The sequence below is a fragment of the Mauremys reevesii genome, linkage group 1 (assembly GCF_016161935.1).
Source record: "Mauremys reevesii isolate NIE-2019 linkage group 1, ASM1616193v1, whole genome shotgun sequence".
NCBI lineage: Eukaryota > Metazoa > Chordata > Testudines > Geoemydidae > Mauremys > Mauremys reevesii.
In genome coordinates this window covers 114,464,111-114,478,186 of record NC_052623.1, presented here as the reverse complement: position 1 = coordinate 114,478,186, position 14,076 = coordinate 114,464,111, and the positions used below count along the sequence as shown (strand labels likewise).

The 14,076-nt window shown below is 40.7% G+C and overlaps 1 protein-coding gene across 9 annotated transcripts in view; it reads right to left on the bottom strand.

Annotated features, from left to right (window-relative positions):
• Positions 1-2,952: 2,952 nt before the first annotated feature.
• TFDP1 (transcription factor Dp-1) overlaps positions 2,953-14,076 on the bottom strand; it is a 129,129-nt gene continuing 118,005 nt past the window's right edge. For all 9 annotated transcript variants that reach the window (XM_039539727.1, XM_039539751.1, XM_039539748.1 and 6 more), the window contains 2 exons: positions 12,471-12,552; positions 2,953-4,337 (listed from right to left, as the gene is read on the bottom strand). In XM_039539727.1, coding sequence (XP_039395661.1) covers positions 4,190-4,337; positions 12,471-12,552 — 230 coding nt within the window. In that variant the 3' untranslated portion in view covers positions 2,953-4,189. The remainder of the gene's footprint in view (positions 4,338-12,470; positions 12,553-14,076) is intronic.

Sequence of the window (14,076 nt, the reverse complement as noted above, 5' to 3'; positions counted from 1 at the left end):
TGACATGGTGTGTGCTACAGCACAAAATATTACGTTGAAGCTTCCCAACAATCCATTCTTACCACTGAGTTGGATTGGCATCGCTGTCGAAGTTGACATTACTGCTTCCTCTTTCTTAAAAGCCTTCTCTAGAGGGAGATAATTTCACTGCTACTTGCTCAATTTAGTGAGGCCATTGATCATGTACCAGGTGGGAGTGGGGTAATTTCCTGTGGAGCTGCTGGGAACTAATCTCCCCTCACTCCTCACCCCCTACCTGATTCTGCTGAGGTTTCTGGCAAGGTAGAAAAGCCAGGATTTCTGTGCCAGGTTGTAATTGTGCTGAGTAATTTTCTGGCTTTTAGCTTTCTCCTTCTCTGCAATCTTTGGCCCAGCAGGAAGACTGGTATGAGAAAGCATGTCAAACTTAAAAAAAAGTTGACATTCCTTTTATACTTTCCAAACAAGAAAGAAATTAGATGTATCTGAAAAAGCTGTCACAGATGTGTATAGCCTACTTTCTTGGGGCAGAGAAATCTGGAAAAGGCTCAGAGGAAGTAGTACTATGCAACAGCCAGGACAAAATGTCTACTCTGCTTCCAATAATCTAGGAGAGTAAGGAAAACCCACTGAAGATTGTGGGCCATCAAAGTAGAAAGGCAATATACAGCACCTCCCTCCATCAAGAAGTTGATTCTAATTGTGTGACTTGTGTGCAGGTCCCTTTTTGAACAAGAAGGCTGCATTAACACATGGTGGCAGAGAGGTCCACTAAAAAAAATAAATCCATCCAAATTTCACAATAAGATTTTCTATTGGGGTGAAGGTTTCATAACTCAGACGAAAGTTACTTGTATTCATCTATAGAAGAAATGCAAAGATTTTTCTTTCTTGTACTTATCTCCTCATCTAAACTATTTGCCAGACAATCAGCTTCAAGGTCCAATGCATCACATATCTTCACTTATTTACCTTCCTGTGAAGAAATTATCCTGGGCTGCAGAGGACCAGAAGTGTTCTTTTAAAAAAAAAAAAGAAAATCACTTTTCTTTTCAAAAGAGTGGCAAAATTCTATAGGGGAAACCAAACAATTTATGATTCCAGAATTGGTAAACACTTTATTTGCAAAGGCCTTCTGAACTTCTATTACCGTAAAGGGAAAGGTGGTACCTTCTTCAGAAAATGAGTCATTTTAGAAAACCAACAAGACCAGTAACAATTTGTGTATGCCTCGCGAAGCACACTTCAGAAGCAGAAACTTTCCAGATACGCACACTGCAACCTGTACAAAATATTATCCTCCCATTCAATAGTAATCAACAGGACATATTACAAAAATGAGCAGGCAAATGAGGGGAGAGACAGTATGTTACTTCCCTATCATTGTCTTCTCCCAATGCCAGATACTCTATTTTCTAATCTATTCTTTACTCCCAAGGGCATTCTGTGCCAAAAATTAAAAATTCTGCACCAAAAAATTAAAAATCCTGTGCACGGTATTTTAAAATTCTGCAACTTTTTGTCAATAAATGAACATATAGGGTCCAGCGTGGCAGTGGGGAACACAGGCCACTGGCTGCATGAAGGTGGGAGATCACCCTGCAGCCTCTCTACCCCCTGCATCCCGGGGACAGTGACTCAGTGGTCAGTCTGCACCAAACCCTGACACAGCACAAGGCCTGCCCCAGAAACATCCTGGGGCCCTGCCCGTCTGTGCCAGGCTCAACCAGGCAGGATCCAGGAGGGGTGAGACAATGTGGGTGCAGACAGCTCAGTGGGGAGTCTAGGTGTGGGGTGGTTCTGGATGCACAGAGGCTTGTTGGGAGGGATGGGGGGGTTCCAGATGCAGGGGCACTGGGACTCTGCAGGGGCTTTGAGGTGAAGGTGGTTGGGGTTCAGTGGAAGGGTCTGGGTGTGGGGGTATGAGCAGAGGAGTCTGGGTGCTAGGGGAGTGGGGCTTGGTGTGTGGGGGTCTGTTTATTTTGCTTTCCATTTTTTTTCTCCTCACTACCTCTCATTAATTCTCCCTTCTGTCTCCCTGTGAAGTTCTCCGCTTTCAAGTATCTTTTTCCTTTTCTGTTCTTTACCTCCCCGCTTCCACTCTGCCAGTTCCTTTCCTCTTCTCCTCTTCCCAAAATCCATTCTCTTCCATGCTTTTGCTCTCCCTTTTTCTTTCCTTCCCCCATATACCAAAGGGATCCATTCTGAGCAGGTGATTACTTGAAGAGCACATTAAGTGAATTCTGACAAGTAATTTAAAAGAAACCAATGGATGGATATTCTCAACTTCCTGGTTTCTGCCTTTGCTAGGAAGGATTTCTGAAGTGGGGGCAGTGTAAATAGATTAGTTTCCTCATCCTCGGCTCCAATCTTGCTTCTATTTCAGACCCTCTCCCTTCAGTTTTGTGGAAGTAATCAGAGACAGGAAATGAGGAAAAGGGGGCAGGTTTTGAGACTCAGGTACTTCATTAATTTTTTTCCACTACCAGAGCCTCAGCTAAATGCAGTTGGAGAAAGCAGCTGGGAACTGCTTTATACCCTCTCTTTTTATCTTTTTTGTCCCCAACTTTCAGCCTTCCTCTTCTCCCATCTGTCCTCCCTTCCTTAACATGTTTTCTTCTAGTCCAATCCTAACTGATGAGTTTTAGAACTCAGGAGACCCACCAGTCTTTGTGCTGCCATTCAAATATTGTGATAGGCTGTGCAGATACAGATGTGGCTTCTGCTCTTCCTTGCAAAAGTGGATCGGGCTGCCTCAGCTGCTAAGGAAGGATTGTTGCTCACATCAGTAGTGCAAAGGAACACATGCATCCTGGGGTATGATGAAGCGGGACATCTGTTTCGTTACCCATTTAAAACCAATGGGTTCTTCTAGATACTCATGCCTCCACTTGACCATGGGGACATCTGCTAAGACCCTGAATAAGATTAAATGTTCTAGGTAGAATAATCCTAAATTAGAAAAACACAGAGTTTGTTAAAAATGCCCATGCGCGTTTTATTAATAAAAACTAACAGTGCCAAGGTTAAACATGTCAAACAATTTTAAAGTCTCTTTATATTCCATAAAATATTACAGAAAAGTTTGTGTTTCAATAAAAAGACTACTGTCTTAGATAGGCAGCTGACAGTATTTGTGCAGTTAAATGTTTTGTGAATAAATTTTAAAAGACTACCACCTGCCCTGAAATTCCTTTTATAAAAAATGAACTATTAAAAATGATTGACAATTTTGAGTTAAAAAACTTAAAACATTCTCTATATTTAATTTCAACTTTATAATAGATTACAGGAAGATGCTTATGAAACAAATACAAACATTTGTTTCAGTACATGTCTTTATATGATAGACTTATAAGTATGTAAACAACTATATAATAAAAAGTTTCCAAAGTCTGCCTGTAAGAAATCAGGCAATTTTTACCATAAGCAATAACTCATTCCAAACCTTCAAGACATTTTATATAGCTGCATCAGCTGGCAGTAAACATTTGCCAAAAACTTTGTAATTCATATGTCCCAACATTCAGCGAAAACAGCATATAAACTTGATGGAATCATGTTAGATATTATTTAAGGGAAAATAAATTCACAACATTTATGGAATTTCACATGTAAAAAAGTAAAATGGATCTCGTTTGGTTCTTTGGACACTGCATGATTAACAAAAAAAATAAAATAAAATAAAATAAAAATATCAATATCCCCACAACTACTACATGAGCTTGCCATCCCTCAACAACGGCTGTCATCAAAATACACTCCAAACTTATGGCCATTCAGTGTACCCATTTCTCACCGAAAGTTAGCATTTTATTTCTTCATTGATGTGGCTACATTTTCTTTAGCAAACTTAGCAATAACATTTGGGGGAAAATGCATTTTCCTTCAAGTAAAAAAAAAAAAAAAAAAGAGCAAATAATAAAGGCTCTGCATTAACACACTGGTATCAAAACACACATCCACACCACATTTAAAAATATCCTACATAAAACAATCCTTATTTGCTTATCTGAGGTGCAATTTCTAAACTCAGAACTGCTTACCAATAATTTCCTTGTGGGACGGGGCAAAATATATATATCTAGATATAGATATATATGTATATTTTGAGAGAGAAAGAAAAATAGAGAGAGAGAGAGAGAGCGCGCGTGAGTGCGCTCTCTCCCTAGAATAATTTTATTCCTGAAAAGTATACAATCAAAAAGGATCAGTCATCATCGTCATTTTCATTAAAGTCATCATCCTCCTCGTCATCATCTCCAACATAAGAGACTGGTGTTTCAACTCTGGAGCCACTGTACTGCGATCCATTGGAACTTGTTGCTAACATCCCGTCTCCACCATTGGTAAAGTCACTGAAGTAAGAAAATTAAGTTTTTTTAAAAAGTGAGAAATGTTAATTAAACTGTTACTTGTAACTGAAGTGTAACTGAGGTGTAACACTTAATGAAACTTTGAACATTTCCAGGAAAAGAGTCATCAGGGTTTTATCTACTTCTCTTCACCACTCCAAACACCTACTTTTGTAACTGGTGCGATATTTCATTATTAATCACATTTTTTAAATGGTTTCCTTCCCAAGATTGCAAATCCATATTCAAAGGCAAATTGCAACAGTTAAAAACAGCTAAACAAATCAGAGAGGGAAGACACTTGCACCTTCTCCTATAGTTTAAATGTACCACTGAAAAATAGTCCAAAGAACATTTTAGCCATTCAAAAGTCTGCTTACCAGATTTCACTCCAAATAAGTTTAGTGTTTTAAGGCCAGAAGGAAGCATCAAATCATCATTTCATACCCTTAATTATAAAGGCCATAGAATATCATCAAAACTAAGGCATATTTTCCAGAAGGCATCCAGTCTTGATTCAAAGGGTATGTCTATACTACCCGCCGGATCAATGGGCACCCATCGATCCAGCGGGGGTCGATTTATCGCATCTAGTCTAGTGTAGACCAGGTGAAAGACTTCAAGTAGAGAATTCATGACTTCCCTTGATAGTTTGTTACAATGGTTAATCATTCTGTTACAAATCTGTGCCTTATTTCTCACTTGAATTTGTCTGGCTTTAACTTTCAGCCATTGGTTCTTGTTATGCCTTTCCTCCCTAGATTAAAGAACTCTTTAGTACCTAGTATTTTCTTCCTGTGAAGGTACTTATCCACAATCAAGTCATCTCAATCTTCTTTTTGATTAACTTAACAGAGCTCCAAGTCTCTCCCTGTAAGGCATTTTCCCCCATTATGTAGGTACAGCCTGCATTATTTACTTCTAAATATATAACCTTGCAATCAGCTGTATTAAAAAAAAAAAGTATGAATGAGCCCAGTTTACCAAATAATCGAACTAGCGTGAACAACAGGGGTATGAACTGTAGAGTGCACTAATACGTTACACTCTCACTGCCCCGAAAAGATCCTACTGGTACAAACAAAAAGGTACTCAGTGCACATTAACATTACTTTTTGGTTCGTGCCAGCAAGGTCTACACAGGGCAGTTAAGGCACTCTACAATTCACACCCCTCTAATTTGCACTGTTGCACAGTGTAGAATACACCCCTGATTGCTCTCTATGATTTCCTTTGTCCTTGTTATTTACCACTCTGACTAATGTCAGGCTCCCATTTAATGATTCCCCATAGACAGCCACTCAGGCTTCTTAATTTACCAGCTAATTCCTTTAAGATGTGCTTGATATTGTACAGTGATACTTTAAAAAAAAAATCAATGTTCTGTGGTACTCAGTCAAACACCTTACAAAAGCCTAAGAATATTAAATCTAGTTACCTTTATTAACTAAACTTTTTATAGCTCATCAAAAAATGGAAACAAGTTTACTAGATAAGACCTATTTTCAATAAAACCATGTTGACTAGCATTAATTATATTCCTATCCTTTACTTCTCTATTTATGGAGTACCATATCAGCTTTTCCCTTATTTTGTCTGGGAATTATGGCAGACTAACTGGCCTGAAATTACCAAAGGTCATGCTGCTTTCCCTTCATAAATATTGATACATTAGCACATTTCCAGCCTTCTGTGATTCCAGCCTTTCTGCATTCCAACACATATTAAAATCTAACATCAACAAAACAAATCTCCTCAGTCAATTCTTCTAGGACTCTTGGGTGAAAATTATCAAGACCTGCTAATTTAAAAGTATGTATCCCTCACAAATGTTATTTAACGTTCTCCTTGATTACTAGTGATGAACTACTTACCAACTGTCCCTCATAAAATATAAATAAAATATATATTAATACACACTTGTAAGGATAATGTATCATTGTTAAGAGAGAGTGATAAGTATTTCAATGTTTAAGAATATAAAAGGGTAAAATATAAGAGTGATGCAAATCTAAATGGCATAAATAAGAGACTGGAAATGTGGAACACTGCGCTGTTCACCTTAATTACAATATGTATGACAAATAATAATGGTACAGAACCATTTCACAAAAGAAATGTGGCTTTACTTTACTTTGTGTGCTATACTTTAAGTAGCAGTTAAATTTTAAATATATGAATTGTGAAATACTGAAGTTACATCACTCACTAATATTACTAATATTGTACTAGTAACACAAACATATAAGAATTAAAATACCAGTGGCTCAATGAACACGGGACTAGGAGCCAGTTCTAATCCCAGCTCTGCCACTAACTCAATGAATAGTTGAGGGCGAGTCATTAACTTTTCAGTTTTTCAGTAATATAGGCATACTTATCTGACGCAGTGGTATTTTAAGAGGATTGTTTGTAAAACATATACAGACAATTTAGTAGTATAGTTTCCAAACCTGATGGAAACAAAATATCAGCTGAGAAATGACAAATTCACATATGATTAGCCAAATCATAAGTAGGGATGAGCAAAGCCATAAAGAAAGAACTGACTGCAACTCTGGATCATCCTTTGAACATAATCTCAGGTTCAATGGTTTGATATAATAGTGTGTACTTTAATTTTCATACCATTCACATGCATTTTTGCATGTGTGGAATATGTCTGAAATATCTTATTTGTAGTATTTTTTTGACTTGGCCAAAATAGGAGGCTATGGAATCTCACAAGAAAAGTAAATTTGATTAAAAAAAAAATCTTAAGATTTTTTGTTGCATGCTCTGCAGTCTTTTTCAGAAAAGGCCTGGGAAAAGGGAGGAAGCCAAAATGGCATGTGTTTGCAGTTGGAACACAAGTACCCCAAAAAGAAGGAACCCAACTGCAGAAGTTAAAAACAAGCAAACAAACAAACAAAAACAAAAAAAGAACTAAAGCAGTTGCTTCAGGATCCATAGGGCAACAAAACAAAACAATAAAAAAACCCACACAACGTGTTCCACCTCCTGCAATAAATGGATTTCAGCTAGGAGGTTTTTTTTGTTTTAAATCAGATGTGTCAGCATTAGTATAGAAAGTGCAGTCTGTGCCAGAAACGGACTCACTGCAACACACCAAGACAAGACATGTGATTGCTGTTTTGTTTTTTTTTAAATGTAGTAATACTAAAAGTTCACTTCTTTCACAAGCAAATTGAACTTAGAAACCGGTCAGTACAGAATGATGACGAAGCAATTTCCTATGATAAAACAATCTCTCCCCGGTGCTGAGAGAATGGAGTACATTTGACAGTGAGTCAGATATTTTGTTGAAGGACTTGAAATAGTGGGTAGATTCTTTTGTAGCTAATTGGCAGGGCATCCACGCTGACTGCTGTCCTCTGTGGTGCATTCCAGTGTGGTTGGTGGGTTAGGAAGTGCTCAGCTGAACCCTAAAATCCAGTCCGTTGTTTAGGATTGGTTCTGGGCAACCATATGGCATAGTGAAAGGTTATGCCTCTGTGTAGTACAACTTGTGACTCCTCCTCATCTCATCTTTCCTACCTTTGGTGCAGAGGAAGAGAGGGAGTCAGGACTTTTACACTGCATCAGGGTCCCTTGGAAGACCTGAGGGTGCAGATGTGGCATGATCTTCACTCACCCTCAGGTTTTTGGTACATCAGGGGCCATGGGTAGTAGTTGAAGATCCACACTAGAACTACCCTGTCATGTAGTTTTGGGTTGTTTATTTGTGAAAGTTGCTGCTTCTGCAATTAAGTCATATTATAGCATCTACATCTGATTGCTTTTGTGTCTACATTAGTTCATTTTGTCTACATTTCCCAAAGCCAGATCCTGCTCAGGCACTGATTTAGTACCAGACAACCTAGGCTCCAACTTCATTAACTTTCTGGCTTTTCAAGAGCATTGAGCACACACTAAACTTCCTGCAAGAGAGAACAGGTCTCCCCCTTCCCCAAGACACCTGATTCCTTCCTCCCCTCACAACTTAACGGTACAGAAAAATCAGATTTGTTTAGCTCCTGCCCGGATAACTAACAGCAGCAACAGTCAGACACTACATTTTTGCAAAAATATTTCTGGGAAACTGACTTCCTGAGAATGAAGATTATTGGATAGAGTGAGAAAGGGTAATATGTGGTGACCCAAATTCTCCCATGCATGAGGGCGTAAGAAACTCCCTATCTCAGCAGGTAGGGTTGAAGGGATTCTACAAATTTATCCAACATAACAAGCCAAGGTGGTACAAAGTTGAGGGGTGCCAGCACACAGCAAGGATAGTGTGCATATTAAAAGTCCAGTGAAAAGAAAAGATTGGTGGTTTTCTCACCAATCCAATGATCCACAGCCTCCACCTTAGTATGAGCCCCTGGCTAGTAGATTCCTGGTAAAATTTCAAAACCTATAGTATATAAGGTTTCCCATTCACTTTGGCCCCAATCATTACATAAGAAACTTAGTGAAAACTTGAAGGTGAAAAGGGAGAAATTTACTAATTTTGTAATTCTGCTTCTCTGAAGATATTCTGGCAGTATTCTCAGTATCCTGAGCTTCTGCTCCCTAGCACAAGATAGGAAGAATTCCCCACCCTTCCCACACTGGTAGTTCTCATGGAATCATAGAGTATCAGGGTTGGAAGGGACCTCAGAAGGTCATCTAGTCCAACCCTCTCAAAACAGGACCAATTCCCAACTAAATCATCCCAGCCAGGGCTTTGTCAAGCCTGACCTTAAAAACCTCTAAGGAAGGAGATTCCACCACCTCCCTAGGTAACACATTCCAGTTCTTCGCCACCCTCCTAATGAAAAAGTTTTTTCCTAATATCCAACCTAAACCTCCCCCACTGCAACTTGAGACCATCCTCTTTGGAATCCCCTTTCAGGTAATTGAAAGCAGCTACCAAATCCCCCCTCGTTCTTCTCTCCTGCAAACTAAACAATCCCAGTTCCCTCAGCCCCTCCTCATAAGTCATGTGCTCCAGACTCCTAATCATTTTTGTTGCCGTCCGCTGGATTCTTTCCAATTTTTCCCACATCCTTCTTGTAGTGTGGGGCCAAAAACTGGACATAGTACTCCAGATGAGGCCTCACCAATGTTGAATAGAGGGGAATGATCACGTCCCTCGATCTGCCGGCAATGCCCCAACTTATACAGACCAAAATGCCGTTAGCCTTCTTGGCAACAAGGGCACACTGTCGACTCATATCCAGCTTCTTGTCCACTGTAACCCCTAGGTCCTTTTCTGCAGAACTGCTGCCTAGCCATTCGGTCCCTAGTCTGTAGCAGTGCATGGGATTCTTCTATCCTACGTGTAGGATTCTGCACTTGTCCTTGTTTAACCTCATCAGATTTCTTTTGGCCAATCCTCTAATTTGTCTAGGTACCTCTGTATCCTCTCTCTACCCTCCAGCATATCTACCACTTCTCCCAGTTTAGTGTCATCTGCAAACTTACTGAGGGTGCAGTCCACGCCATCCTCCAGATCATTAATGAAGATATTGAACAAAACCAGCCCCAGGAGCAACCCTTGGGGCACTCCGCTTGATACCGGCTGCCAACTAGATATGGAGCCATTGATCACTACCCGTTGAGCCCGATGATCTAACCAGCTTTCTATCGACCTTATAGTCCATTCATCCAATCCATACTACTTTAACTTGCCAGCAAGAATACTATGGGAGACCGTATAACAAGCTTTGCTAAAGTAAAGAAATAACACGTCCACTGCTTTCCCCTCATCCACAGAGCCACTATCTGGTCATAGAAGGCAATTACATTAGTCAGACATGACTTGCCCTTGGTGAATCCATGCTGACTGTTCCTGATCACTTTCCTCTCCTCAAAGTGCTTCAAAATTGATTCCTTGAGGACCTGCTCCATGATTTTTCCAGGGACTGAGGTAAGGCTGACTGGCCTGTAGTTCCCCGGATCCTCCTCCTTCCCTTTGTTAAAGATAGGCACTACATTAGCCTTTTTCCAGTCATCCGGGACCTCCACCAATCACCATGTGTTTTCAAAGATAATGGCCAATGGCTCTGCAATCACATCCGCTAACTCCTTTAGCACCCTCAGATGCATGCTTTTTCCACATCCTCTGTCACTTGGTTGCCTCCCTCATTCAATAATGGGCCCACACTTTCCTTGAACTTCTTGTTGCTAACATACCTGAAGAAACCCTTCTTGTTACTTTGAACATCTCTTGCTAGCTGCAACTCCAAGTGTGATTTGGCCTTCCTGATTTCACTCCTGCATGCCTGAGCAATATTTTTATAGACCTCCCTGGTCATTTGTACAATCTTCCACTTCTTGTAAGTTTCTTTTTTGTGTTTAAGATCAGCAAGGATTTCACTGTTAAGTCAAGCTGATTGCCTGCCATATTTACTATTCTTTCTACACAATGGGATGGTTTGTTCCTGCAACTTCAATAAGGATTCTTTAAAATACCGCCAGCTCTCCTGGACTACTTCCTCCCCCCACCCCGCATGTTATTCTCCCAGTGGATCCTGCCCATCAGTTCCCTGAGGGAGTCAAAGTCTGCTTTTCTGAAGTTCAGGGTCCATATTCTGTTGCTCTCTTCTTTGTGTCAGGATCCTGAACTCGACCACCTCATGGTCACTGCCTCCCAGGTTCCCATCCACTTTTGCTTCCCCTACTAATTCTTCCCTGTTTGTGAGCAGCAGGTCAAGAAGAGCTCTGCCCCTAGTTGGTTCCTCCAGCACTTGCATCAGGAAATTGTCCCCTACACATTCCAAAAACTTCCTGGATTATCTGAATCATCCCGAAGTTTAATCATTTCTGTTGGAACTGTCCAGTCCTGACTTGAACATGCAGTAAAAGAAAAATAAGCCCACCCACTAACAAAACTATTTCAAAACTTAGTGCTTTAATGTGACAGAGCAATAAAGCCAGGTACCGTGCCCACAAACAGTTCCCCTTTCAAACTCTGAGGTAAGGTGACAGAGACGGAAAGCTGCCAGAATGGTATCTTCAGAGAAAAAGAATCACAGATTTAAATTTTCCCCGTCGAAAGGTATCCCATCAACACAAGATTTTCAGCTAGTGGAAAGCAAGTGAATTAAGACATGTCCTGAAAGAGAGATTCACAACCTGGGGATTGCAATTATGCTGGTCCATCCCATACCGTAAGAGAGAGAGGGAGAGTGTGACAGTGTGTGTGTGCTGGTGAGGGGGTGCCATGGGCAGTTCAGGTTGGTCCCTGTAGGCAGAAGGACATCAAGGTACGAAAATAGTAAAGGGACTCTGGAACTTGCTCCCCTCACCCTCCTTCATCCAAAACCACCCAGATCTGGTGACCTTTTGTGCGTGCAACAAAAGCCATTTATAGTATTTGATGCAGCTTTTGGAGAAGGCTGAACGGATGATCTTCGAGACAATGGGGGTTAGAAATGACACTTTTGTAGCTAATTCACTGGCTGGCTATGTTGAGTTAATTTGTCCCTTTTCAATATTTGCTTTTTAATGCTGCTATTATAAGATTAAATGTAAGGCCACCTACAGCTCTTGCACAGGTGTCTTAAATATTAGCATGTCTGCTGCAAGAGGCACCAAAAACTAAGCTAATACTCATAATATGAGCAAGAAAGAGAGGAGGAAATGGGAAAGCTCAGAGCGGGTAAATGGCTACAGTGGTGCATAAAGAGGGTAACTGACCACTACTGTTGCTGTCAATGAGCAAAGAAATTAAGTTCTTCCTACCTCGTGCTAGGAAGCCATGACCAAACGAGAATCCTGCCCAGATAGTATCTTTGTGACGCAAAAAAAGTCCTTCCCTAAACTTAAAACCTAAACTATTCTCTACTAATCCTAGTCTAGCTAATTTATTTCCCCATGTTTTGTGACAGGATACTGCTTAGCTCATCATATATTAACCACAATTCATTTATATGAAGATGTCAAAAGGAGGTAGCTGCTGTACTACTTTAAGTGATGGTCCATTTGCTCACCAAGAAGTAGATGGGCACTGGTAAGAAATACCAGTAATTATAGCAAAAACAACAACTCTCTCAGAATTACCTTAAAAAAAAAAATCTGATACACCTCGTTTACCATGTAGCCGAAGCAAAACTAGTGACAGAACAGCTCATGGAATACAGGCTAAAGCTAATTTATGCATTAACTTACCTGGCAGAAAATCTAGTGACGTCTGAAGTGGAACCTGATGATGTTGTTACATATACACTGCTGATTGATCCCTGAGCCATTTCTGTAAAACAAAAAAGTATATACTTCTAAAATACATTCAACAATACCACATACAAACAACCTGACTCAAACTCAATGGGACCTGACAACAAGTGTTAGGTTCAGGTTGAACTAAAGACAGCCTGACACTTTTCGGCTCAGGTCCAGTAGTCTCTGATCACCTCCTCCTGCTTGTGGCTTTGGTGCAGTGATGGTTGTGTACCCCACTCCTGCCCAAGACTGGCACTTTCCTGCATTTGTACACTGCAGAATGAGAAATGCTGAGACTTTTCAGCACACTCACTCCACAGCACAGACCTAGCAGTGAAGTGATGGTGGCTGGCTGGAATGGGGCATTCAGCTATCACCACACCAGCCCCATGCGCAGAAGGTGGCTGGAGATAGATGACAGATACAGGATGTGGGGAGCAGCCAGGCCAAAACCTAAGGATGAGGCAGTGGCCCAAAGGAGTGGGGAACTGACTCACTGGGCTGGAGCAGGGTGGGTAATTTGTCCCCCCAGTTCCACTGAAGGAAACAAAGTTAAGAAAATGGAGTCTGGGTTGGTGAATAGACCTTTGCAATCTGACACAAACCTGACAGAACCGACTATTAGTATTTGGATCAGGTATGAAAACAACTCAATGCACTTGGGCTAGGGTTCAGATTGGCTGTGGTCTAGTCAAATTCAGGCAGTCTTTAAAATTATGCCCAAGCAGATGTCTAAAATTAATATAATGGCATAAACAATCAAAATATTCCCCCTGATTGGAGCCTGGGGGTGGGGGGGAGGAGAGAGAGAAAGCAGAAAAGAGGTCTTCCAACTCTGAAAAATACATTCACTCACACAGACGTTTCCTCAAGCACCACACCCAAAATGGCACCATTGGTGGGGATAAGGGAGAAGGAAATCAGAAAGCTGCAGAGAACTATTAGACTCCAAAATGCAATAACATACTTCCTATCTGGATGCTACACATTGAGACTTTTTTCTTCTCAGATGGTGGAAGTAATAATCATGGCAACAAAAAATAATCAACCAGTAATGACATTTGCAGTTACCAGATGTTTCACATTTGTAATTGAATCAACTGAATATTGCCTTAAGTTTTCCTCCACAACAAAAATTATCATTAATAAAACTAAAAGGACGAGTTACTCATGTTGTGATAACTTTAATTCCTCGAGATGTGTTGTCCCTATATGTAGTGCACTTCAGGTTGAGCATGCACTCTATGAGCCCAAGACCGGAGATTTTGCCCAAGCAGTGTCTGTCTGGTGCGTGCATGTGCCCTCGTTCTCCTCACTGAGGGGATTAAGGGTGGTGCTGGACCATTGTCCTCTTAGTTCCTTCTCTACTGCTATTCACACTGGGGAAAACCAGGCAGTGAAGGCGAAGGTTGAATAGTACACTACACATAGGGACTACACATCTCGAAGAAATCAAGTTACTACAAGATGAGTAACCCATATTCTTTGAGCGATTGTCCCTATGTATAGGGTACTCCACATGATTCACAAGCAGTGTCTCTTTCAATGAGGAGGG